Source organism: Chelonia mydas, chromosome 4, assembly GCF_015237465.2.
Source record: "Chelonia mydas isolate rCheMyd1 chromosome 4, rCheMyd1.pri.v2, whole genome shotgun sequence".
Lineage (NCBI taxonomy): Eukaryota > Metazoa > Chordata > Testudines > Cheloniidae > Chelonia > Chelonia mydas.
In genome coordinates, this window is record NC_057852.1 from 106,242,916 (window position 1) to 106,268,576 (window position 25,661).

A 25,661-nucleotide genomic window follows, 5' to 3' on the forward strand; every position below is an offset into this window, starting at 1 on the left:
AGAAGAGAAGAGTGAGGGGGATTTGGTAGCAGCCTTCAACTACCTGAAGGGGGGGTTCTGAAGAGGATGGCTAGGCTGTTCTGACCTTCTACCGTCTCCACTTGGCTAGGAAATGCCATTCCATCCTATCAGACAAAGATCCAGCCTTGGTTATTCATTCCTTCATCACCTCTCAGCTGGAATACAGCAATGCAATATGCCTGTGCATGAAGCCTTCAACATTTAGGGAACTCCAGCTAGTACGGATTGCTGCAGAACATCTTGTTAGCAAAACAGGCTACCAGGAACACATCAGACCTGCCCTCTGCTCTCTACACTGGCTTCCCATAGAATATCAAATCAAGTTCAAGGTCTCTGTCCTTATGTTCAAATCACTCCACAGCTTGGGCCCAGCATATTCCAACTCACCTCTGAACAACATACTAACCTACAGAGAGCTTCCTACCAAGACTACAAAAAGAAGGATTCTGGGTGGACTCCTTCTGAAGGTTGAAACAACAGACTGGACTTCTACATAGAGTGCTTCTGCCGACGTGCACGGGCTGAAATTGTGGAAAAGCAGCATCACTTGCCCCATAACCTCAGCCATGCAGAACACAATGCCATCCACAGCCTAGAAACAACTCTGACATCATAATCAAAAAGGCTGACAAAGGAAGTGCTGTCGTCATCATGAATAGGTTGGAATATGAACAAGAGGCTGCTAGGCAGCTCTCCAACACCACTTTCTACAAGCCATTACCCTCTGATCCCACTGAGGGTTACCAAAAGAAACTACACCATTTGCTCAAGAAACTCCCTGAAAAAGCACAAGAACAAATCCGCACAGACACACCCCTGGAACCCCGACCTGGGGTATTCTATTTGCTACCCAAGATCCATAAACCTGGAAATCCTGGATGCCCCATCATCTCAGGCATTGGCACCCTGACAGCAGGATTGTCTGGCTCTGTAGATTCCCTCCTCAGGCCCTACGCTATCAGCACTCCCAGCTATCTTAGAGACACCACTGACTTCCTGAGGAAACTACAATCCATCAGTGATCTTCCTGAAAACACCATCCTCGCCACTATGGATGTAGAAGCCCTCTACACCAACATTCCACACAAAGATGGACTACAAGCCGTCAGGAACAGTATCCCCGATAATGTCATGGCAAACCTGGTGGCTGAACTTTGTGACTTTGTCCTCACCAGTAACTATTTCACATTTGGGGACAATGTATACCTTCAAATCAGCGCCACTGCTATGGGTACCCACATGGCCCCACAGTATGCCAACATTTTTATGGCTGACTTAGAACAATACTTCCTCAGCTCTCGTCCCCTAATGCCCCTACTCTACTTGCACTACATTGATGACATCTTCATCATCTGCACCCATGGAAAAGAAGCCCTTGAGGAATTCCACCATGATTTCAACAATTTCCATCCCACCATCAACCTCAGCCTGGACCAGTCCACACAAGAGATCCACTTCCTGGACACTACGGTGCTAATAAGCGATGGTCACATAAACACCACCCTATACCGCAAACCTACTGACCGCCATTACTACCTACATGCCTCCAAGCTTTCATCCAGACCACACCACACGATCCATTGTCTACAGCCAAACTCTACGATACAACGCATTTGCTCCAGCCCCTCAGACAGAGGCAAACACCTACAAGATCTCTATCAAGCATTCTTACAACTACAATACCCACCTGCTGAAGTGAAGAAACAGATTGACAGAGCCAGAAGAGTACCCAGAAGTCACCTACTACAGGACAGGCCCAACAAAGGAAATAACAGAACGCCACTAGCCATCACCTTCAGCCCCCAACTAAAACCTCTCCAACACATCATCAAGGATCTACAACCTATCCTGAAGGATGACCCAACACTCTCACAGATCATGGGAGACAGGCCAATCCTTGCGTACAGACAGAGCTTTGTAAATGTAAAGTGATTGGTATGCTTGGTCTGCCAGTAAAAAGTCCACAAACTCTCTTTAGAAGTTAAAAAATTATACATCCAATAAGGGTCCATTTAAAAAAAAAATCAAATACATATTGATAAGGTAGGAATGATAATTTCTAGAATCACTCATTGGCATTAGACATACCAACACAATCAAAGAAAAGCAATTTATAGAGAATAGTTGTACAAGTTTTATGGTATTTTTTTAATTTAAAAAAAAGTGTAGAACCAGAACACATGCATAAGAACTAACTTCCCCAATTCAAGTTACACAAATTCACTCACACAGTTTTATAGAATTATGTATTTAGCAGCACTGTTAATTCAAAGAGTTGAGCTGCAGTTACAGAACACAAAGGAGACCAACTAGTCAGCAACAGACAAACATTTTCAGATTTTAAACAGGTTTCTAGCTTTCACATTGAGCACCAAAACATTCCAATAAACATAAATTAGAAAAGGAGATAAATATGGCAAAATTGAAAGCATATATGGGACATACAAACACATCAGAATAGAAAAATATATTCTCTGTAATAATATAAATTTTCCATCATAAAATACACAGGGGAAAATGTTCAAGAATTGTCTCATGCACCACACCACAGGTTGCAATATATTTCTGTTGCAAAAAAGTAACACAGACATAGCTGGGGTCTAACAACCTTAATGGGTTGGTCAAGGGGTTTGTTTTAACAATTTTTGGGTTCCCAGTAACACAAGCAAGAATTACAAAAGCACAAGTCAAACTTCTGAAATGTGCACCAGCTAAACTTGGTAGCCAAATACCCAATGCATGTCTGCAAACCTGTGTGTTAGTCAAATACGTATGTAAACCTTGGCTTCAAGGGCACAGAGTGTTCGCACCCCTCAACTGGACATAAACATTAAGCACACATCTGAAAATCTGACCCCTATAACACGTTCTCCTCAGGCAGGTAAATTTATGGGCTACACAGATTGGTTATGTCCCTTTAAAACTCCAGCAGCCCTCTCCACCACCCCTTCCCCATACATATTCAATACTCCAGGAAAAAACTGTTGTGCTTGTTACAAACTAATTGTAACAGAACGAACATTCAGTAAACACACTCTGGAGCAAAGAAATGGTTTTGTCTGAAGCATTGTGTAGTATTCTACAACATCCACAACATTAATATAATATTTGGTACAGTACAAAGAAAAGTATCAATGATTTGAAGCTAGCTTTTAGTCTCTTTTTTTTTTTGTTGTTGTTATAGTGAAGGCACAAATATCAAGGATTAGGTCAAGAATCCAGGCTTGATTCATGTTCTTCTGTTTCATCTGCCAGCTCAGCAGAACCACCACACACACTACTGTGGTTAACTGCAGACAGATTCAGCTCTTCATGTTCACCACCCACAATCTGAGTTGTTTCTTCCTCCTCCTCCTCTTCCTCTGCCTCTCCATCATCTTCTACATCCATCTCAAACACTCTGACATGACGGAGATTCGAACTTAGCTATGGAAATATTTAGAAGTTTTCATTAATTTTTTTCTGTTTATTTTATTATTTGAAAATGTTGGCCAATGCCTTTAAAAACAGCACTTACCAAAACCCTGATTTTCTTTTAAATGGAGTGAAGTAAAGTAACTAGTTAGTGACAAACCTATTTCATTGCTACGGCTGATTTAGAATAAGGTAAATATGACTAAACTAACCTGTTCCAATCTATCTACACAGAAGGCAAGCAAATATTTAAGTTCTATTATTATAATTTTTTCGACTCTGGAGCGGAGATGCAAGTTGTCTCCTCCTTTCTTTCTAAGGATCTTGTAGAACACAGGATATAGAAAACATTTTTTTACAAAACAAATTAAGTGCCCTAAGAGTAACTGATGCAGAGTATCAATCTCTTCAGTCACTGCACCAGCAAACTAGTTCCCTTAATGATTTATATGCTAGACTGTAAACATGATAGTTACCACACAAGAAACTTTCCGAATGCCATTCACAGCAACATACTGAGCTTTCATATTCTCCAGTACTCTCCACTGACTTTCCAAAAAGATAGTACGTGTAGGAATATCATCAGATTGCTCATCCAGCCTACATTTGGTAAAAAAAAAAAATTCATTGTGTGTGTGTTTCTGTAAGCAGCAACTCTACCCCAGTAACCTCAGCCAAAAATGACAGAATTAAAATTTTACTGTACCACAGGCAACAGGCTTATAAACACTGTGATTCTCCTACTGCATATATTCTGTTACTGGACATATTTTTCTTTACAGTGTACTGAAAATCTCTCTTCTCACCCTGAAACCATTATGGCAATATAAATAAGCATAGGAAGGCATTGATCCTGCTCTTTCGTTCCAAAGATAAGTTAGTTCTGTTTTTTCAACAGACAGTGATAATACTCATAGGTACAACCACTGGGAGAATGAGGAAGAAATATTCCCTCAACTTCTTATTACCCTATCCCTCTCAGTGCAACTGCAGATCTTGTGCATTCACTCCTGTTCCTGAGTCTCTAGTACTCCTTTGAGTGGTGAGGCACAAATCCTCTTACACAGAAGCAAAGTTTCTACTTCCTCAGTACATTCTCAAAATTGGCTCTCCCATTTATTAAAAAAAGAGATGCAAAGTTTTATTATAAGAAATAGCATGCAATCTCAAATATGCACAAACATTAGATTTGGAAGTTGTAATCAATTGTAATCATCTCCCCTCAGAGGAAGAGAAAAAGTTATTTTTTTCCTCTTTAAAATACGTGTGTGTTAAGTGTATAACTGTACACAAATCAGATACTTGTATAATCCGCTTTTCGGCTCTTAATTTTCAGGGGGTCATGTTTTCATACCTTTTACTAGAATTCAAGCTGAATTCCCTTTCTTGGTCCTCGTCAACGTACACTGAAGATAAAGGCAACTGAGCCAAGATTCTCTCTTTGCCTTCTTGTTCCGCATTCTCCTTAAGAACCACGGTTATAGTTTCATCATCATAAAAATGTGCATCTATACAACTGTAGAAGCTATAGCAAAACAGATATGTTTATTTGTATTCCATCAAGTTTTACAAACAGTAAATGAAAAAGCTGAATGAATAAATACTGAAAGATCTTTAAGTAAGTTATCAGTATTTATGTTTCACATTTTAGATCCAAATTTCGCCTCAGCCCACAAATGAAGTGTTCTTAACCTGGTAATGGGCTAATGATCATAAAGGTCATAAAAATACACAGTCATGAACCTAAGCTTATAGAAAGCTTGGCAGTCCATAGTTTTTATGGCAATGCCATGTGCAGGTGATAGATGTTCAGGGCCAAAGTTTGTCTGATCCTTCACACAAAAAGGCAGGGAATGGGAATACTAAAAAACAGCAAGCAAGCCCCCAGGAAATATTTGGTATTGCTAAAACAGGTGTTGGCTGGTTAGCTCTGAAGACAGTCGTATCTAGCCCTCCTTTGCTAGAAGGAGAAGTTGGCCTGACATGGCTTTTCTGAGATGTGGAGAGCAGAGAAAAGGGAAATCCTGGAAGGAGAATTCCCCAAAGACACTGCATTGAGAAAATTATGGCCAACCATTACACACTTCATGCATATTATTATTTGTTAAGTTCTTATTTTGTGTCACTGTTTTTAAAGTGTCAGTATTCCATGTTTAGGCAAGAGCAGTTTCAGAACTAAACTAATTTTGTTTCCATCTAGCAAATTCTGACAGTTTCCTTGAACTTGAGTTCAAGTACAAAGTAAGCCACCTGCCCAAAATCCTGTAAGTTACTTCATGAAGATCTATGAGGGTGCAAGCAGGTGCCCAGGTCTGCCCACAAAGACCCTGATCCTGCAAGTTGCTCTAAGTGTAAACAGCTGAAAAAAATATTAAGTAGGATAAGCAAACCCTTGAAGGAATATAATCTGATAAATTATTAAAGACCCTGTTTCCCAGATATACTAACCTTGTATCTGAGCTTTCATTTATACTGTTGTTCAAGAAGTTTCCAAAATCAACAGCAAGTAGTCCATTAGCAGCAGACCTAAAAGGAGGGAGAAAACTAGCTGTGTTACTCGTCCTTGAAGTTCCACGCCAAAATACCAGAATCCAAAGATTTACACCAACTACTGGAACAGACTGCAGAGCCTATTTGGATGAGAACAGACAGGCAAGCTATATGTTGCTTCCACTCTGAAGGATGGGCTGTGGAAGAAGAAAAGCAAAAGACAATATGGATGAAAGGATTGAAGTTACAGAATTGTGTTGTAGACCTTGGCATCAGGCACTACTAACCACTGGCACAAAGAAATTAAGAGTATAACTGTCCGTATCACTGAGATCATCTTCCCATTTTTACAGACTGTGATAAGCTTTGTAATAAGTATACAAAGTCTATCACAAGGTTTGAGGTGTTGACCAAGGTGAATATTTATAAAGTAAGATGAAGAGCCCACTTAACATTACCATTACTGCTCACTGAAAGGAAGGGGCAGAGAATACTTGACACATTTCCTTTTCAATAAAGCATACAATCACAGAAGAGTAAAATAACTCAATCTAGCAATGAAGAGCAAGGTCCTAAGCCTGGAACTGGATCTAGATACATCTGGCTGCAAAATCAGGCCCCAAGAGCATACTTTTCCATTTCCAATCAATTTCTTACCTGGAAACATCCGTGTGCCGCCTCAAAATGTAAATTTTAGAAAGAGAACTTTCTAACATCGTGAAGAGAACATAATGTAAGTTGGAGGATTTGTCATTCCACCTAAAATAGAAAAAACAAAACAAAAAAGTTAGACCAAAACATAAAACATGGTAAATGAAATACAGTATGAAAAGCAGTATACTTACATAAAAGGTAATTTAAATAATCGAGGAGTAGAGTCCTCACTAAAACAGAAAACCAAAAAAAGTCAGAAGGTAACAATTACAATAATTCTATGCTCATGAACACTAAACATAATGTAGAAAAAAAAAATGTACCTTTTAGATCCTTTGTATAGAGGCATGCGAACTGCTTGATGTACTGATTTTCCAATCACATCCTGAAACACACCATGAAAACATTCCAAAATGCAGAAAAAATTATTCAGTTACACACACACCTCCCGACCTTTTTAAAAGTAATCACAACCTACCTGAAACAGACTGACTCAGCCCAGTTCCTTTTGAATAAATGTCCTTATCACAAAATCTCGTATCACTTGACACACTTTTAAAAAATTATTTATTTAAACCACGGTACTGTTTCTTGGAAAATAAAATGAATTAAATTTAAAAATGGATACTAGTTGTGTGTGTGTGAGAAGCAAAGAACTGAACAGGCAGGGAGATTTAACCACCTTCTCAGCCCCATGACAGGCTCAAGACACACTGGAAGGGGAAGCTGCATTACAGCCATCCATGTGGTACACTTTGTATATTAGTGGACTTCAGCCCTTAGGGCATGCAATGTGGCACCTTCAATGAGTACTAAATTCACTTTAAACAATTTAGAGTAATTAATGACAAGATCAAAAAACAGCAGCAACTGATGGCCCATAATGCACACAGTTTGTAACAAACAGGACTTACAGCTGGTTTTTGTAGACACTGATCAATAATACCCTCCATTCGTCTTTTGACAAAATGCAGTGATTTCTGAGGGTAATAGGGAAACAGCAGTGGACTTTCTGCAAACAAATAATTAGGGTTTTTACTGAAAAATACAGTTTCTGTAAAGATACAGTTAAATGAGTTTGCATTCTAGCAGAAGTGTGGGTCTGGATATAGAAATCAGAACTAGAGTCTTGTTTGCCCTTTGTAGCTCTCTTCCCCACCAACTAATTCCAATAGTATAAACAGGGGACTTGCATCCAGCCAACAGCTAGCAGTACATGTGTCATGAAGCATCCTGTTATACCAAAAATGTTTTTTTCCTCTTAGAGAATCTACTGTCTGGGCAAAATGGAAATATTTTCAGCTTGAATTTCCTTGCTTTGAGACATGATACATTTGATGCACAAACATTTAAGATTATTTGTTACTAATTATCTTCTGAAGTATATCTAATTCATTTCGCTACAAAGATTTTACTGGAAAAATAATAAATATATGCTAAGTTAGAAGGTAATATAAACTACCAAAAACTGGAAATATAGCATCAATCACAAAACCACTTATTATGTTCCTAGCTCCTTCAAGTTTACAGTTCTATGCAGATAACAAGGCAAGTGAATGCCTTAATACTTGCTGACTTGTGATACTAACAAGAAGCTGGTGTATACAATCATTCTCAAACTGTGCAGCGTTCTCTGCTGGTGGCAGAAAACTGGCTGGTTATACTGTGTTGGCTATTTCCAGCCACTAAATCAAATGGAAAGATACCTAAATTATATTACATAACTTTCCAGATATCTTTTGTCATATAAACAATTGCTGTAGTTGCCATAAGGATGCTACATGACTGTGAATAGGCAGAAAGGGTCTACAAGATAGTCTCTCTGTTATAATTTGGTCCATGCTATGGAAGAGTTTTAGACCACCAAGACAATCAAAAACAATTACTATGAGCATCAACTACTTGATGTCTAATTTACATGAGTGAGAGAAGAATATAAAAGGGAGAGGGATTCCATAATGCCTGAGGAAAAACAGTTTGCAAAACTGTGATCTTATTCTAGATTGAGCAGGGGCCTGTATGGAAACATCTTTATAGGGCAATGAGATCTGCAGGTTTGTTTCTACACCACTGATATTCTTCGCAACTGACACAGTATAATCTACTTGCACTCATGCCTACCCAGGTATGATTATCATCATCAAATCGGCACATGTATCTTTGATTGCACAGCATGCAATACCTTTAAGATGTGTGCTGTTTTGAAGGAAGTTAAACCACTGGTTTCCCTCTGTGTTAGGTGGGGATACAAGGTCGTCATCTTCATCTTTCAAGTACTGGAAGAAATGACAGATCCATGCAGTAAACATTTAAGAACAAGATACTTCTGACACATTCACTGAAGGACTGTGTGGGAGGAATGTGTGTCATAATATCTTCATTTAATTGGCCTTTTTAAAAAATAAATAACCCAGTTTTTGGGCCTTCTTCCCACATCTTTAGAAAATGTTTTATTGTCCATTCTAAATCAGATTATAACAGGTTACTCAAAATGCTGTGGAACTTCTTATCAGAGATAGTTATAAACCATTTCTCTTTGAAACTGCAATTTTAGATTCCAATACTAGTGCCCCACGATTTGAAGGACATCAAGCAAACAGATTTCAATTTCATTCCATCAACATTAGTTTCAACCATGTTCCACTTTTTTTTTTTTAAATACACCACACAAATGAAGGAAATAATTTATAACATATTAATCCAATTAATTTTCTTTTTAATTAATCTTTCCCTAATAATCAGGGAGATAAAATAGTATCCTCCACTCTTAACACCTGTGTGTGTGTTGAGCAGCAGGAAGGGAGTTAGAAGGACTGCTCTTTAGTAACTACATCATCTTAATACTCTAGCCCTTGCTCCCCTGTCCCTCTTTCCCCAGCTGGTGCTTGTCTCTCTTATCTCAATATACAGCCTGTTACTTTACCTGACCAACTCTCTCGACATTGAAGTATTTCCCTTTACGATTGTAGAGCTCTGGTGCCTGAACCAAATATAAAACAAATTTTAAACACAAAATACTGACTCGACAGTACTTAAGACAAGGGAAATTAGATGATTTTTCATAGTGAGACACTTTAAAAAAAAAACAAAAAACAATTTAGTTTAACCAGCCTTTCCAGTTCAGTTGTCTGAAGACAGAATTAGGGTGCATGCATAAAAGCACTCAGTAAACTGAAATACCTTACCTCATTGAAGTGTTCAGTAAGAAAATCAGCAACAAATGTGATATCTTTTTGAGTCATCTAATGGAAATAAAAAGGGGAAGACTATAAAATAACCATAATTCAAACAAATATAGAATGTAATAGGTTCCAAGGAGGCAGGTGACAAAAGCCTACAGGTAGATATAAAAAAAAAGGTGACCTTAACAGAGAGCTAAATGTTGGGAGAGAGAAATGGAAAATTACAAGAAGGTCATAAGAGCAACAAGAGGGCAAAGTGAAGGACTTTGCTTACCATTTCAGATGTCTACACACAAATGCGAAGAGTATTGGGAATAAACAGGAAGAACTGAAAGTCCTTTATTAAATTACTTAACTGGCATCACAGAGACTTGGTGGGATAAATCTCTTAACTACTGCATTGGCATAGAGGGGCATAGCTTGCTCAGGAAGGGCCCACAGAGGAACAAGGGAGATGTTGCACTGTACATCAAGAACACACACTTGTTATGAAGGTCCAGAGGACGAGAGAGGCAGACCAACTGAAAGCCTCTGAGTGAAGATAAAAAGGGAGGAAAAGAACAGAGACAATGTCATTACAGTGATCTATTACACACCAACAAATAAGGAAGTGGTGGTGGGTGAGGAATTTCTAAAAAAAACAAAAAAAACCCCACACAGAAATATCCAAACATAAGACATCATAGTAATAGGGGATTTCAACTACCCAGACATCTGCTGGACAAGTAATAAGACAAATCAAAGTGTCCAGTAAGTTCTTGGAATGTACTAGGGAAAACTTTTTCTTTCAGTAAGTGGAGGAAGTAACCAGCCCTTTTATACTTGATTCTGACTAACAAGGAGGAATTGGTTGCGAACCTGAAGGCACTTTGCGTGAAAGTGATCATGAAATGATAGATTTCATGATTCTAAGAAAAGGACGGAGCGAGCAGCAGAATAAGAAAAAAATTGACTTTAAAAACACAGATATTAACAAACTTGGAGATCTAGCAGATAAGGTCCTATAAGAAGAAAAATCAGAGGGAAAAAGAAGTTCAGGAGAGCTGGAAGTTGTCTCAAAGGGACAATATTAAAAGGTGCAACAGCAAACTATCCTGATGTGAAGTAAGAAGATACAAAGAATAGTAAGAAGCCAATATGGCTCCCTTGAGAGCTCTTTAATAACCTGTAAATCAAAAAGGAATCCTACAAAAAGTGGAAACATGGAAAAATTGCGAAGGATAAGTAAAAAAACCCAGCACAAATATGTAAGGACAAAATGAGTTGTACCTTGCGAGGGACATAAAAGGCAATCCAGAGACGTTCTATATGTACATTAGGAAGAAGAGGAAGGAAAGTTTATGTCCTCTACTTAGTGGGGAAGGATAGTTAATAATGGACATCATCAAGAAGACTGAGGTGTTTAATGCAAATTTTGCTTCAGTCTTCACTAAAAAGGTAAACTATGACCAGATACCTAAAACAAACAATATTAAACCAGGAGAAAAGAACACAAGCCAAAATAAGGAAAGAACAAGAATATTTAGATAAGTTAGATGTATTCAAGTCAGCAGGACCTGATGAAATGCACCTTAGGGTACTTAAGAAACTAGTTGAAAAAAAAAAAATATCACAGAACCATTCTCAATTATATTTGAGAACTCATGGAAGATGGGTGATGTCCCAGAGAACTGACGAAGGGCAAACATATCATTGTCTAAAGGGGAACAAAGAGAACCTGGGGAATTACAGACCAGTCAGCCTAACTTCAATATCTGGAAATATACTGGAACAAAATTATTAAAACAGTCAATTTGTAAGCACCTAGAGGATAATACGGTAATAAGTTATAGCATTCATGTATTTGTCAGGAACAAATCAAGCCAAACCAACCTAATTTCCTTCTTCGATTTTAGTAAGGCTTTGGACACAGTCCCACATGACATTCTCATAAACAAACCAGAAAAATGTGGTCCAGATGAAATTACTATAAGGTGGGTGTATAACTGTTTGAAAGACTAATCAAAGAGCAGTTATTAATGGTCAGCTATCTAATGGGGAGACATATTTAGTGGGGTACCATAATGATCTGTCCTGGGTCTGATACTTAAATAATGGCGTATGCTTATAGAATTTGCAAATGACACTAAGCTTGGAGGGATTGCAAGCACTTCAGAGGACAGGATTAGAATTCAAAACACTGATTAATTAAGAGAATTTATCTGAAATCAACAAGATGAAATTTAATAAAGACAAATGCAAAGTATTAGACTTAGGAAGGAAAAATCAAATGCCCAACCAGTTATTCCCCATTTTGTAGTTGTGCAACAGCACTGCTGAAAAGGATCTGCGTATTATACTGGATCACAGATTGAATGCGTCAACAATGTGATGTCCTTGCTAAAAAGGCAAATATTATATGGTATATTAACAGAATGTAATGCCGTATGTAATACACAGGAGGTAATTATCCTACTCTTCTCAGCACTGGTGAGGTCTCAGTTGGCGTACAGTGCCCAGTTCCGGGCGCCACTCTTTAAGAAAGATGTGAAGAAACTGAAGAAAGTTCAGATGACAGCTAAAAAATGATAAAAAGGTTTAGAAACAATGAGGAAAGGTTAAAAAAATTGGACGTGTTTAGTTTTGAGAAAAGAAGACTGAGGGGTGAAGCTTGTAACAGTCTTCAAATATGTTAAGGCTATCACAAAGAGGATGGTGTTCAATTGTTCTCCTGTGTACTGAAGGTAGGAAAAGAAATAATGGGCTTAATCTGCAGCAAGGGGGACTTAGGTTAGATATATTAGGAAAAAATTTAAATTATAAGTATAGTTAAACACTTGAACAGGCTTCCAAGGGAGGTTGTGGAATACTCATAAGTGGAGATTTTTAAAAACAGATTAGACAAACACCTGTCAGGGATGACCTGGATATACACCTCTCCTGCCTCAGTGAAGGAGGCTAAACTAGATGATCTCTCAAGGTCCCTTCCAGCCCTATTTCTATGATTTTATACAATACACCTTAATAGCAGCAAAGTAGCAATTTTGCTAGTTAAGAATACTGGGAAGCAACAATTTTCTTCAGAACAAATCAAACACAAAGCTTCACATTAGTAAAAGTTTAGATGGGCAGCAACTGCTTTCATATAGTGTCTAAAGGACTGCTGCAGAGAAGATCATGCAACAGCAGTGATATTAACTTAGACCCAAAGAAACAGAAGCAATGCTGACGGGGGGGGTGGAAGTAGACACCCCAGTCAGGGCCAAGGTGCCCACTGGAGAGGGGAGCAGAGAGTAAGGCTCCTTCAAGGAGGTGAAAAGATCCACTATACAGCCTACTCACTAAAATGGTCAACATATAGTTTACTCAATTTCAAAGAGAAAAGTGAGAATTTTTTCAGAAGAGTAATAGACATAAGGCTGACCACATTACAGCCGATAATGTGCAACTGAGGGCATTTCATGCCCTAACTATCCCAAAGGGCTAGCAGGACAGCATTATTCTTTAAATGCAATTTACTTCAAAGAAACAACCTTAAAAGGTTGGTTTTTGTTTCTAACTGCACCAAACCACTGGCTACCTTCAGAATTAGATTTAACATTGCAATATTATAAAAAGCATCTACTCGGAAGAAGTTACTACTACCTTGTTCAGCTCTGGAAGAACATGATCTTCTGACATCCTCAGCATGGCTGGGGGAAAATAAGAACAGCGAAAATGCTATTTTTCCAATACACTTAAAATTTTCCTAAGGTAAAATATTAAGATACAGATGACAGAGCAGGAAAGTTTACTCTTTAGATGCAATATTGACTAGCGCAGGGGACAAGGAATCAAGATTCTTAGGTTTTATTTATTAGTATGATTCAGTATTAATATAGGTTTTGAAATGAGGGGAGGGAATGATTCCTCAATTAAGTGACTGCTCTTCATTTAGATTGGCCAAGAGCTGCCACTGTTAATATATCAGAGCTAAACCATAGCCAAAGATTCCCCCCGCTCCCCCAATCACCTATATAAAGGAAAAAAAGTCACTTTAACTTGTATGAATTTCCAGGATGGCAATAAATAGAAAGTCATAACACCAGCTCCACAACTGGATTTAGTCAGTCAATCTATTTTTTGCCAACATTTCAGTATTTAAGTACAATACTGGCTCTTTTCATCATTTAATTTCTTTTTTAAAAAGCTATCAAGGAGCTTATCAAACTACATTTGTTAGAAGTCAATTCCACAGATTAACCTATAGGCAAATATTATTACACTAATTCTGATATTCTATGACAATTCCAAAGCAAATAATTAAAATATAAAGGAGATATGAAATACTTAGGATATAATTAAGCTTACCCACATACAACCATCGGAAAAATGCTTTGAAGTTTTTCATACTACTGTCTATAACTCTGTATAAAAAAAAAATGAAAATTGCTAAAAGACTTGATGTAAACAAAGGTCACAAGCTGCAAGTTTATGCAGAAGTTCTAACTGTATTATAGGTGGGGATGGCAGCAACGCCGTTTTGTTAAGTTGGCCTTTCGCTTCCCATTACAAGACTACTTTCGGTTGTTTATAACTTTGCCAAACTTTAACTCTTTGAGCTGAACTTTCCCATGCTAAATGTCTGCCTCAGGCTGAATTGTTTTGGAAAATTTCAGTCAAACTGGTTCAGTCATTTTGGAGAACGAGGCTAGTGAAAACTATGTTTCCCAGTTAAAAGATTCTGGTGACCTTTTCTTTGATACATTGTAGCACCCTCATGTTTTGGAGTAGGGACTTGAAATTTGGAAGGAGGGCAGAAACTTCTTTTGCTATCTGCATGAGAATTCACCCAGTATTTTGCCAAATTATAAGCCGGGGGGGGGCGGGGGGGAATCATGGCTCACAAATGCTCAGTACAGACTTGCTAGACCCTAACAGCTAAAATCTCTGTAGATTCCATCCTCACTGAGCATGCTCCATCCCCAAAAAACTCCTATAGGTGACAGGACGGTGCATGTACCATCCCCACAGAGCAGTGGAGCATGCTCCCTCCAGTCCAGGGCTATAGCGGTGAAGTTGGAGTTTTCTTGTAATTGCTGCTCCCCGCTGCTCTCTGAGCCAGGCACTGGAACTGAGAGCAGGGAAATCTCTCTCCTGTGCTCTCAAAAATCCCACTACTAACATCTACTGGAGGAGGAAGCCATTTGATTCAAATACTACTCCTGGGGGAATTCTGCACCCTGGTGTGTGTGAGCACAGAATTTACATCCACCACAAAGTCCTTTGCTTCCCTACAGAAAAATTATTTTCTGACAGGGAAGAGAAGGGAAGCTGCAAGAATGGTCACTCACCCCTCCTTAGCAGTGCAGGTATATTGTTTCAGGCACTCAGAGCAGCTGGTGAGGAGGTAAATCACCACAGGGCTGGGGACACCCCAGCTGGTGGCTCCTACCCTGAGCTGGGATCAGCTGCTAGTCCTGGCTGAGCTGGAGGCAGGGGGAGGACGGGACTTCCTCTTCCCCTGCAAGGAACGGCTGGGGCTGGGTCAGACCCACCCCCAGAAACCTCTCCCAGCTGCAGGAAGCTCAGCATCCTCCCTTGATTCCTACCCCCAACACTCTTCAGCCGCGGGGGGAGGGGTCACTGTATGAGAAGCTGCTCCCCCATCCACCCAACCCCCTGCATCTGGACCTCCCCATACTCAGACCCCCCCATCAACCCTCACCCAGTACACCCAGAACCCTCCCCCTGAGCCCCATCCACCTTCACCTGGAACCCCCTGCAGAGTCCTACTTCTCCTGCTCCTGGAACCCACCCCACAACGAGCCTCTGTGCATCCAGATCCCCCTACACCTGGACCCCAACAATAAGCTGTCTGCATCCAGATTGTCCCACACAGAACTCTCTCACCCCACACCTGGATCCCCCCACACTAAGCCTCTCCAAACTTGGATTCTGCCTGGTTGAGCCTGCCTGCCCCCTACCTTAGTGTGCCTGGCATGGAGGAGCAGAGCCCTGGGGTGTTTCTGGGGGCAGACCCAGCCCTTGCATTGTGTCAGGGTTGGGTGCAGCCTCACTGCCGAATCAGTGTCCCAGGAGGGGGCAGAGGAGGCTGCAAGGTGATCTCCCACCTCTGTGCAGCCAGTGGACTGTGCTTCCCACTGCCATGCTGGAGCCTCCACATTTATTTATTGTGCAAAATTCTGCAAGTTTTATTTGTCAATTTAAAAATATTGTGTACAGAATTTTAAAGTTTTTGGCGCAGAATGCCTGCAGGAGTAAGATGCAGAGGGGATAAAAGCCAGACAGGAGAGAGGGAAAGGAGTAGATTGGGACAAGGAGTTTGGTGAGACTACGTCTAGAGGGGAGAGAAACTGGGACTTGGAGGTGGGGAAAAACTGAGACTGGTTGGGTGGGGAGGCTGGGAGCCAAATTGCAGGGAAGGAACAAGACACAAATCAGATGAGGTGTTGCAGGGACTGGCTGGGCAAAAAGCCTGGGACAGTGAACCAGGGACAGAATGGGGGGCAGGAGACTGAGGAGGCAGACTGGGACCCAGTTGGAGGGCAGAAAGGGGGAGAGAGATTGAACAAGGGGCTAGGGTGAGGTAGAGAGGTACTGGCTGGGAAAGGAGACTGGCACTAGATGTGGGGAAGTGGAGAAACTGGTAGTCAGTGGAAGAATGGGATTCCAAAAGCAAGCCCAGAGGGGGAGCTTAGAATTGGTTGGGCAAGGAGATGGACTAGGATGAAAAGTCTGAGGAGTGGTGATTGGGAAGTAAAGAGAAAGGTAGTGGGACAAGGAGACAGGGTAGGGGACAGAAAGGACTGAGACAGGTTGGAGGGGATAGGGCAGAAGGGATCACAGCTGGGAGAACAGACAGAAGTGTCTAACCATTAGACAACACTCCCCTCCAGAGCTTGGAATGGAGCTCAGAATTCCTAAGTTTCACCATTCCTCTCATCAGTAAATATCTATGAAGCCCACTGGCAAAATGTGTGTCTCATCTTCTTGTAGTGCTGGTCCATACAGAGGGTAACAGCTTACTACTGCTGTTACTCCATTACCTCAAATGGCAGAGGATCTAAAGGTTCCAACTCTGCTGATGACCTATGTGAGTATCAAGATGATGCCACCTAATGGAATTTCTATTTTTTTTCAGTTTACTTTTCTAATAACCTAGGAAATTGCACATACATAAACTATGTGAAAGGAAAATTAAGATAGTTACTATATACTTAAGTTTAAAACTGCTCTGGTCATTGGAAATTACTCATTAAGAGAACTAATTTTGTTGAAATATGAACTGTGGACTAAACAATATCAAAAATTTTATATTACCCACAAATTTAGCTCGGTTAAAAGATTAATGTTAACCATTATTCAGGTTGCAAAGTCAAATGCATGTGCATTATGTGCATGTGCCTGTGCATTATGATACAGTCTCCAATTACATGATCACATGCTATTTTTCCCAAAGGACCCCAGTGTCTACAAAATTGGCACTCACAATGTAGAATAAAATGCCTTTATTTGTACCAGTTATATTTCTTCTTTTCCTAAGATCCATTTTGGTTGCCCTAGTCATCACTCCAATATCTCACTTGATCATTTCAGTTATGTTTTAAATAAAGGAGGTCATAGAACAGTTACTCCAGGGGATTATTCTAATATATAAAATGACATAGAAAAATCTTCAAACATTCATTTCAGCTATACGTTACATTTTTATATTTGAAAATTAGGGCTGTCGCGCAATTAAAACAATGAATCGCGCTGTTGAACAATAATAGAATACCATTTATTTAAATATTTTTGGATGTTTTCTACATTTTCAAATATATTTATTTCAATTACAACACAGAATACAAAGTGTATGGTGCTCACTTTATATTATGATTTTTTATTACCAATATTTGTATTGTAAAAATGATAAACAAAAGAAATAGTATTTTTCAATTCACCTCATACAAATACTGTAGTGCAATGCTTCTCAAGCTATCTGATGTGGGGGGACCAGCAATTTTTTTCCCAATGTGCGCGCAGGCTGGCAGCCGATGGCTCACGGACTGGCACCGGTCTGCGGACCACCACTTTGAGTAGCACTGCTGTAGTGCAATCTCTTTATCATTAAAGTTGAACTTACAAATGTAGAATTAAGTACAAAGTGACATTTCAAATAAGAAGCAGACAGCAGTATCTCCCATAAAATGTAAACAAACTTGTTTGTCTTAGAGATTGGCTGAACAAGAAGTAGGACTGAGTGGACTTGTAGGCTCTAAAGTTTTACATTGGTTTGTTTTTGAATGCAGTTTTTTTTGTACTTAATTCTACATTTGTAAGTTCAACTTTCATGATAAAGAGATTGCACTACAGTACTTGTATGAGGTGAATTGAAAAATACTATTTCTTTTGTTTATCATTTTTACAGTGCAAATATTTGTAAGAAAAAATAATAATATAAAGAGAGCACTGTACACTTTGTATTCTGTGCTGTAATAGAAATCAATATATTTGAAAATGTAGATAAACATCCAAAATATGTAATGAATTTCAATTGTTTAACAGTGCGATTAATCGCAATTAATTTTTTAAATCACGATTAATTTTTTTTGAGTTAATCACATGAGTTAACTGAGATTAAATCGACAGCCCTATTGAAAATAAAATTGTGTTGCAACTCTCCAAATAAATACTTACTGAAGAAGTTCATTTGCTTTCAAGATGAAGGAGCCCACAGCAGTAATAGCATCTGCAAAGAGAGCAACTATTTTTAGTTTTCACAATGAACATCAGCGTGATGAGTAGTAAGCCAATTACTGTACCTTCAATTCCTGCTGCGTCTAGTCCAAGAGACTCATATTTTTGTTTCCATGATGCCATTCCTTTCAGTTCACTCAAATGGTACAACAATGCCTCAGAGCCACTATTACAGAAAAGCATAATTTCTTAATCAAGTGGAGACTCGTTTAACTGACAAATATTTTATACATAATATCTTACTCTTATACAGCACTTTCTCATCCCTACTTCGTAAAGTTCTTTCAAATATATCATTATCCTCATTTTACAGAGAGCAAGCGTTCTGTCCAAAAGCATTACCTACTTTTTTTGAATCACAGTCCCAAGCCCCTAAACATTAGCTACAGCACATTTCCTGTACAGTGTTAGACTTTTCTAGCTCTAATCAGTTAAATAAATCAAGTATTTCTTCCCTTACAGTATTTTAGGGAGAAGAGAGTTAATATTCAAATTACATTTTATAGTCTTCTGATGTCACAAAATAATAACAGACTAAACTCTGCACGATCATGACAAGAAGTGGTTATGTTTTTGGTTGGGCTCAGTTTCTTTTAAACGAATGTTTACTAATAAATTTATCTCTGTAATTCATTAGGTGTTATATGACTTACCTCTGCAAGTGACTTATGACTAATTTTTGTATACTGGAGTACGAAGACTCTATGGACTGACCAAGCTTTTTTAAGCCCTGATAGAAAAGAGACATGCTTCATTACAGTATATTAATACGACACTTATGAAAGATACTGAAATAGACCATTTAAAGATAGTAAACATTACCATACCTTTACTGTTAGTTGGTTCATTAAAAGTGCTTGAAGTTCAAGGCTAAGTGACAAAAATTAAAATAAGTGTTCTTTCTTTAATCTGAATATGCATTTACAAGTTGAAACAGAAATATAAAAACCCAAGCAGCAACTACCTTGCTTTGCCCCACAACAGCAGCTGCATAAACTCATCCTGTACAGAAGTAGTTGTGTTCTTTTCCTGTTAACCAAAAATTACTGAAATAAACTGATGATTTTTATTTAATTACCAATTTACAACATTAGAATTGCAAACACCTCATTTAAAATACAGAGAAACAAAATACATCATTGAACACTGAAAATGCATTCTTGATCACTGGAAACTCAATGATTAAAATAGGAAAAAATATTCACTACTTTCACATTTATTCCATTAGTGATAAGAGTTTTGAACATTATTTTTATTAATTCAGAATGTATGTTACCAAACAATTTTTTAAATTTGTTTGTTAAATACTAGCAAGGATTACAAAATTTATGCCACTCCAACAGCACCTCATTGGTAGCTCCCTTGTACATATTCTACTATACTTTTTCCTACTTGACATAGAGCCAGTGAGATGAACCAAGCTGCAGGTGCTCCAGTTCAATAGTTATGATAATTGGAATCTGGGCTAGGAAATTATTTGCTTATAAAAAAGAAATTCAACTTTAGCCACTCACAAATTAAGAGTGTAAACGTACTGCTCAAGTTGTACACTTTCATGGACAGGCTGGTCAATCACTAACAGAAGTATACTCAGTGGGTTAGAAAACACAAATCTAATAAGAAGGCAATCAGCCAATAATTACATTAGTGGACAACCATCACTACTGTATGAACATGAATCCATTAAAATAATGAGATTGATGATGGTATACCAATTGACTGTTGTCAATGGACTAGAAAGTCACAGGATAAAACTACTGAACCCTCAAACAATGCTTTTTCAACTTCAAAGCACCTGACAAACATTAATTACTAATGGACTCCAGCTTGCCTCTGAATTTACAGAGACCATTATCCTGTGATAGCTGTTCATTACACAGGATATAGACAAACTGGAAAAAGAACAGGAGTATTTGTGGCACCTTTTGCGGATACAGACGAACACGGCTGCTACTCTGAGACAAATTGGAGAAAGTCCAGAGAAGAGCAACAAAAATGATTAAGGGTCTAGAAAACATGACGTTTGAGGGAAGACTGAAAACAATTGGGTTTGTTTAGTCTGGAAAAGAGAAGACTGAGAGGAGACATGATAACAGTTTTCAAGTACATAAAAAGTTGTTACAAGGAGGAGGGAGAAAAATTGTTCTTCTTAACACCTTGGAGGATAGGACAAGAAGCAATGGGCTTAAATTGCAGCAAGGGAGGTTTAGGTTAGACATTAGGAAAAAAATTCCTAACTGTCAGGATGGTTAAGCACTGGAATAAATTGCCTAGGGAGGTTGTGGAATCTCCATCATTGGAGATTTTTAAGAGCAGGTTAGACAAACACCTGTCAGAGATGGTCTAATACTAGGTCCTGCCAGGAGTCCAGGGGACTGGACTAGATGACTTCTCAAGGTCCCTTCCAGACCTATGATTCTATGAAAGAAACAGAACTGAGATATGAAATAATTTAATATAAATAAGAAAGCTATTCATTCTCTGCCTTCCCCAAATAAATTGCTTATACCACAATACCTGTACGAATTTGGTTAGACGTGAGTCCATCTGCATCAATATTTCTTCCCATGCTTCACACATACATGTCAATGATAACTTTATATACTGCAATGCAAACAGAAGTTAGTGCAGTGACTTTTTTAAAATTCAGACTAAACATACATATGTTCTCAGAGGACTCTTATCTTTACATTTCTAAAGCGGTGCTCTATATTAACTTAAAATCAACCTAAATCCCTAAGTGAGCAAGTGTTTTATACTAATAGGGTTACAAAATCCAATGCCTGTAATAACTGTGGAATTAAAAAAAAGTCATAACAAAAATGTACCTGTAGGAGAGTTGAAATATGAGTAAATTTCCTGGCCATTCGAGTTACCTCAGGTAAATAAACTGATAGCAGACTGGTGTCCAGCTGTAATATGCAAGATAAGCAACAGTTATAATCAGATGGATGGTCTTTTTATTTTTTGTAACAATAGCCTGGATCATGTTCATTAAGGCAAAAACCACAGTCACTAAAATAGGGAATATTAAAATATATTCCCTACTATAATAGGGAATAATGAAATTATTTAGTTGTTAGTTTGGCAGAAAGGAGACAGTACATAAAAAGCCTTTAGAATACAGCTACTGTTCAGAAAAATGCAAACACTTCAGAGCTTCATCACTGTCAATCACGTATTACAACAATTTGAGTCAAAATGGAGAAGCCAAAAAAACTAAATAATATTACATGAACTTTAGAGAAGGTGGGAATAAAAATATTTTTATCGTTATGTAAATAGAAATGAGGACAATATATTAGAATTGTTTCATATGAGTAGTAAAAATAAATTGTTAAAATATTTTAACAGAACGTTTAGAAAACACCACTATTTGTGTGTTTGCAGTCTGCATTTTACTCACCTGGAAATAGGTAATCTCCGGTACACTGTCTGGGGAAACTTGCACCTCTGTAATGACGGATAGTGATTTCAAATCACTAGAAAAGCATAATCCAAGGCAAGAACCTGCCACCTGAAAGAGTCCAATGTAAAGGGGTTAAAGTATCTCATTTTCTCAATAGCCCAATAGGTACAAGTACACTGATCTATTAACTGATGAACTAAACACATGCCCTTATTTCAAACAGAAACTGCATTCTATTTCTGTGTAAGTATCAACTGAAAAGAGAAACAAATGTCTCAGCTATTGAGGGCAAACAAAAATGTGTGCATACTGTTTTGTTTTGGATAATCAGTATTAGATTACAGAGTGGTAGCCATGTTAGACTGTATTAGCAAAAAGAACGAGGAGTACTTGTGGCACCTTAGAGACTAACGAATTTATTTGGGCATAAGCTTTCGTGGGCTAAAACCACAAAACCATTCATCAGATGCATGCAGCGGAAAATACAGAAAGAAGATATATAGATAGACACACACACACACACAAACCCACCATGAAAAAATGGGGGTTACCATACCAACACTAAGGAGACTAATCAATTAAGGTTTTAGAGTAGCAGCCATGTTAGTCTGTATCCACAAAAAGAACAGGAGTACTTGTGACACCTTCGAGACTAACAAATTTATTAGAGCATAAGCTTTCGTGGGCTACAACTGATGAAGTGGGCTATAGCCCACGAAAGCTTATGATCTAATAAATTTGTTAGTCTCGAAGGTACCACAAGTACTCCTGTTCTTTAATCAATTAAGGTGCACTTTGTTTCAAATGATACAGGATTTGAAGTTTTCCAGACAGAATACTAATTAAAAAACAAAATAAAAACCACACAACTATTCCTCTCTCTGGGTTTTAACCATAGTAATACTGAAGTGTTGAAGTTGCAATACTTTACACTCCCAAAGATGAACTAAAAACTGTGTTTAACTAACAAGGTGTATTTTAAGAGGAGAAATAACAAGGGAAGTTAAAAATAAAAACAAAACAAAAACACTTACCCCTGTTACTGTAGCAATCTTGTACATTCCATAAGCATAAACCTCAATGAATCCAGAACTGCCTCCAAGAACAAGGGCATTTAGCCTGATAATAAATAAGACTCAGAAATTACTCAGTGAGTTGTCCAAATGGGGGTGATGGGGAGAATCAATTTTTACTGGATTATGACAAACCTAGTCAGTAAATCACTAGTTGGCTATTTCTATTCCACATGAATACCTATTCTTAGGATTTAATATTTAAAAGTAATCAAAGACTGTAGTGTGAAGATTATCACCAATATATAGTCAACATTAAAACAAGACAAAAGTTTAACATACATTAAAATATTGTTTGAAGAGAGAAATTAACAGCTCTACAAAAAAGTTACTAGCACCAATGCTATTAGTATAGATATATTAGATATATGATGAAAGAAAATTTGATTTATACATACACCCTAACTAGCAATCTTCTTTCTAAAGAGTAGACAACAGCATATTTACTCTTTTAAATCTTCTCTTATATTCAGCTAATTTTACTCTAATATAACTCTGAATATATCACCAGCAGTCACACAGTGGCATTGCCCCACTCAATTTCAAATGCAATGAAAATTGAAAACAAATGTAGCACCTGAGAACAAGCATCAATGACAACAGCAACAGAAGAGGGAATCCCATCCAGTGAACAGGGCACTGGACTGGTCCTGAGAGAGTGGCATTTTGTTGCTGGCTGTAATGCTAACTTGCTGTGTAACCTTGGACAACTCACTTGATCTTTCTGTGCCTATGTTTCCTCTCCCATCCTTTGTCTGTCCATTTGTATTGTAAACTCTTTGGGGTAGGTGATCTATGATAGGGCTGAATCTGACCCTGTAATTTTAAATTGAATAAGCATTTACCATGTTTCCAAGTGGTTTCAGGCCCTGCTGAAGTAACAAACAAACCATTCCCTGCAAAATAGGTCAATACAGATCTTTTTTTCCAATTATATTAGAGGACGAGGAGGAAGCTGCAGTTAGCTATTTTTTAAGCTTTTATGGTGTGTTTGATAGCACATTTCTCTAATCTAAGAAGAGGACCTATCCAAGCTGCAAATGGGGGAGACAAAGGAAGGGAAAATGATTTTAAAGAATACCCATCACTTCCATTTGTTTTAAATAGGCTAGTTTTAAAGTGACTCTAATTATACTGCCAATGAGACAAAGGGTGGTTTTACAAAGAATTTGTATGCTTAATGCTTATAAACTACGTCAGGGGCTTTGGGGTTTTTTTGCTAGTGGATTCTTTGGAGGAATGGAGAATTAGCTGAACTATGACATCACAAAAAACTTAAACACAATCAGCTGAGAGATGAAGGGATTCTTTATCCGACTACAGAACGATTTAGTTTTGCTTAACATGTATTTAACTCAAGATTAAGACAATTTAAAAGAAAGCTCTCTGAAATATTCAACCAACTCTCCCTCTCTTTCAATTAAAGGGTAATAAAGTTCCCACTTCAGTTCTATATTCCTTCAAGAAGTCCTCCAGCAAAAAGAGAGAGACCTGAGTCCATTAAATCCTTCTTTACACTTTATAAAAGCCAAGAGATTTTCCTGCCACCCCTTTTGTAGGTCACCATTAAGAAAAAAAGTTACAATTTATTTTAAATCCAAACTTGCCGTTATTTTACGGATTTCAAAGAACAATACTTACCTTACATCACCCAAGAGCTTCATAATCTCATCTGATTTTTCTTCACTAAAAATATAAAAATGGTATGATTATGGTAACCCATAGGCAATCATAAGCATCATTATAAGAAGACATGAAGTCATCAATTCTTACCTGAAAATTTTTGCAGAGGTACTGTAGCTAAATTGAAGTCAAAATAAAGTTTGAGAAATAAGTGCCTTTAGTAAAGATGTCTTCTTATTTACTTCAGAACAGTTGTGTACTTTTAAACATAAAGAACCCATAAAATGACACCAAATGACAAATTAAAGATATTTAAGCTTTTTAATTTAACACCTACTTTTTGGGCAATGCAGGTAATTTAGGCAGGAGAAGATTTGACTCATCCTCAGCATTATAAAATGAAGTGAGAACACTGAAAAAAAAGGAATCATTAAGAATTTCTTTGCCTTTGCTGCCAGACTTTAAAAATCGTAAAAGATTTTTTTTAAAATTAAATGCTAGGTAGTAATTTAGACTTAACATATCATGTATGTTCAAAGAGTTACAAATCTCACAAGCATATCATTTGTTTTCTAAGTAAAGTCTTTTAAAAACACAATCACATCAATACAAGATGGCTAGTGAGCTCTCTTTTTGTTTTTATATCCTCTTCTTTTGGCTTAGTGTTTCCCACATAGAAAGGCGAAGAACAAGTTTATATTTGCTGGTTCAGTGGTTTGCTTCCCAAATCTTCCATTATTATTATTTGCATTACAACAGTGCGGGGTGGCCCTGATCGTGGAGCACAGGACCCCACTGTGCTAGACAATGTACAAACACCAAAAAAAAAAAAAAAAAAGATTTCCCCTGCCCTAAACAGCTTTAAATAATTCCTAGCATAAGTCTATGGGCCTGATCCAAAGCCCATTGAAGTCAACAGAAAGACTCGTCAGTCTAAAGCAAAGCCTTATTTACAACCTCATTTCAGGTTAACATATATCCACAAGTTCCAGTTAAGTGTCCAGCATATTACATGTTTATGCTGGAAGCATGAGGTTGCAATTAAAATTATGTAGAGATTACTGTAAGAGAGAT

General features: G+C 38.0%; 1 protein-coding gene across 4 annotated transcripts in view; it reads right to left on the reverse strand.

Annotated features, from left to right (window-relative positions):
* Positions 1-2,148: 2,148 nt before the first annotated feature.
* ANAPC4 (anaphase promoting complex subunit 4) overlaps positions 2,149-25,661 on the reverse strand; it is a 28,046-nt gene continuing 4,533 nt past the window's right edge. For 2 of the 4 annotated variants that reach the window (XM_007058100.4, XM_043544565.1), the window contains 25 exons: positions 24,925-24,999; positions 24,738-24,764; positions 24,606-24,650; positions 22,926-23,010; positions 21,889-21,999; positions 21,311-21,394; positions 21,000-21,086; positions 19,447-19,511; positions 19,310-19,352; positions 19,136-19,212; positions 18,548-18,648; positions 18,423-18,474; positions 14,091-14,146; positions 13,386-13,432; positions 9,765-9,821; positions 9,503-9,559; positions 8,762-8,855; positions 7,494-7,591; positions 6,903-6,964; positions 6,771-6,809; positions 6,583-6,684; positions 5,884-5,961; positions 4,790-4,960; positions 3,912-4,035; positions 2,149-3,447 (listed from right to left, as the gene is read on the reverse strand). In XM_007058100.4, the coding sequence (XP_007058162.2) occupies positions 3,232-3,447; positions 3,912-4,035; positions 4,790-4,960; positions 5,884-5,961; positions 6,583-6,684; positions 6,771-6,809; positions 6,903-6,964; positions 7,494-7,591; positions 8,762-8,855; positions 9,503-9,559; positions 9,765-9,821; positions 13,386-13,432; positions 14,091-14,146; positions 18,423-18,474; positions 18,548-18,648; positions 19,136-19,212; positions 19,310-19,352; positions 19,447-19,511; positions 21,000-21,086; positions 21,311-21,394; positions 21,889-21,999; positions 22,926-23,010; positions 24,606-24,650; positions 24,738-24,764; positions 24,925-24,999 (2,053 nt within the window). In that variant the 3' untranslated portion in view covers positions 2,149-3,231. The remainder of the gene's footprint in view (positions 3,448-3,911; positions 4,036-4,789; positions 4,961-5,883; positions 5,962-6,582; positions 6,685-6,770; positions 6,810-6,902; positions 6,965-7,493; positions 7,592-8,761; positions 8,856-9,502; positions 9,560-9,764; positions 9,822-13,385; positions 13,433-14,090; positions 14,147-18,422; positions 18,475-18,547; positions 18,649-19,135; positions 19,213-19,309; positions 19,353-19,446; positions 19,512-20,999; positions 21,087-21,310; positions 21,395-21,888; positions 22,000-22,925; positions 23,011-24,605; positions 24,651-24,737; positions 24,765-24,924; positions 25,000-25,661) is intronic. The other 2 variants (XM_043544567.1, XM_043544566.1) reach the window with 2 other exon arrangements.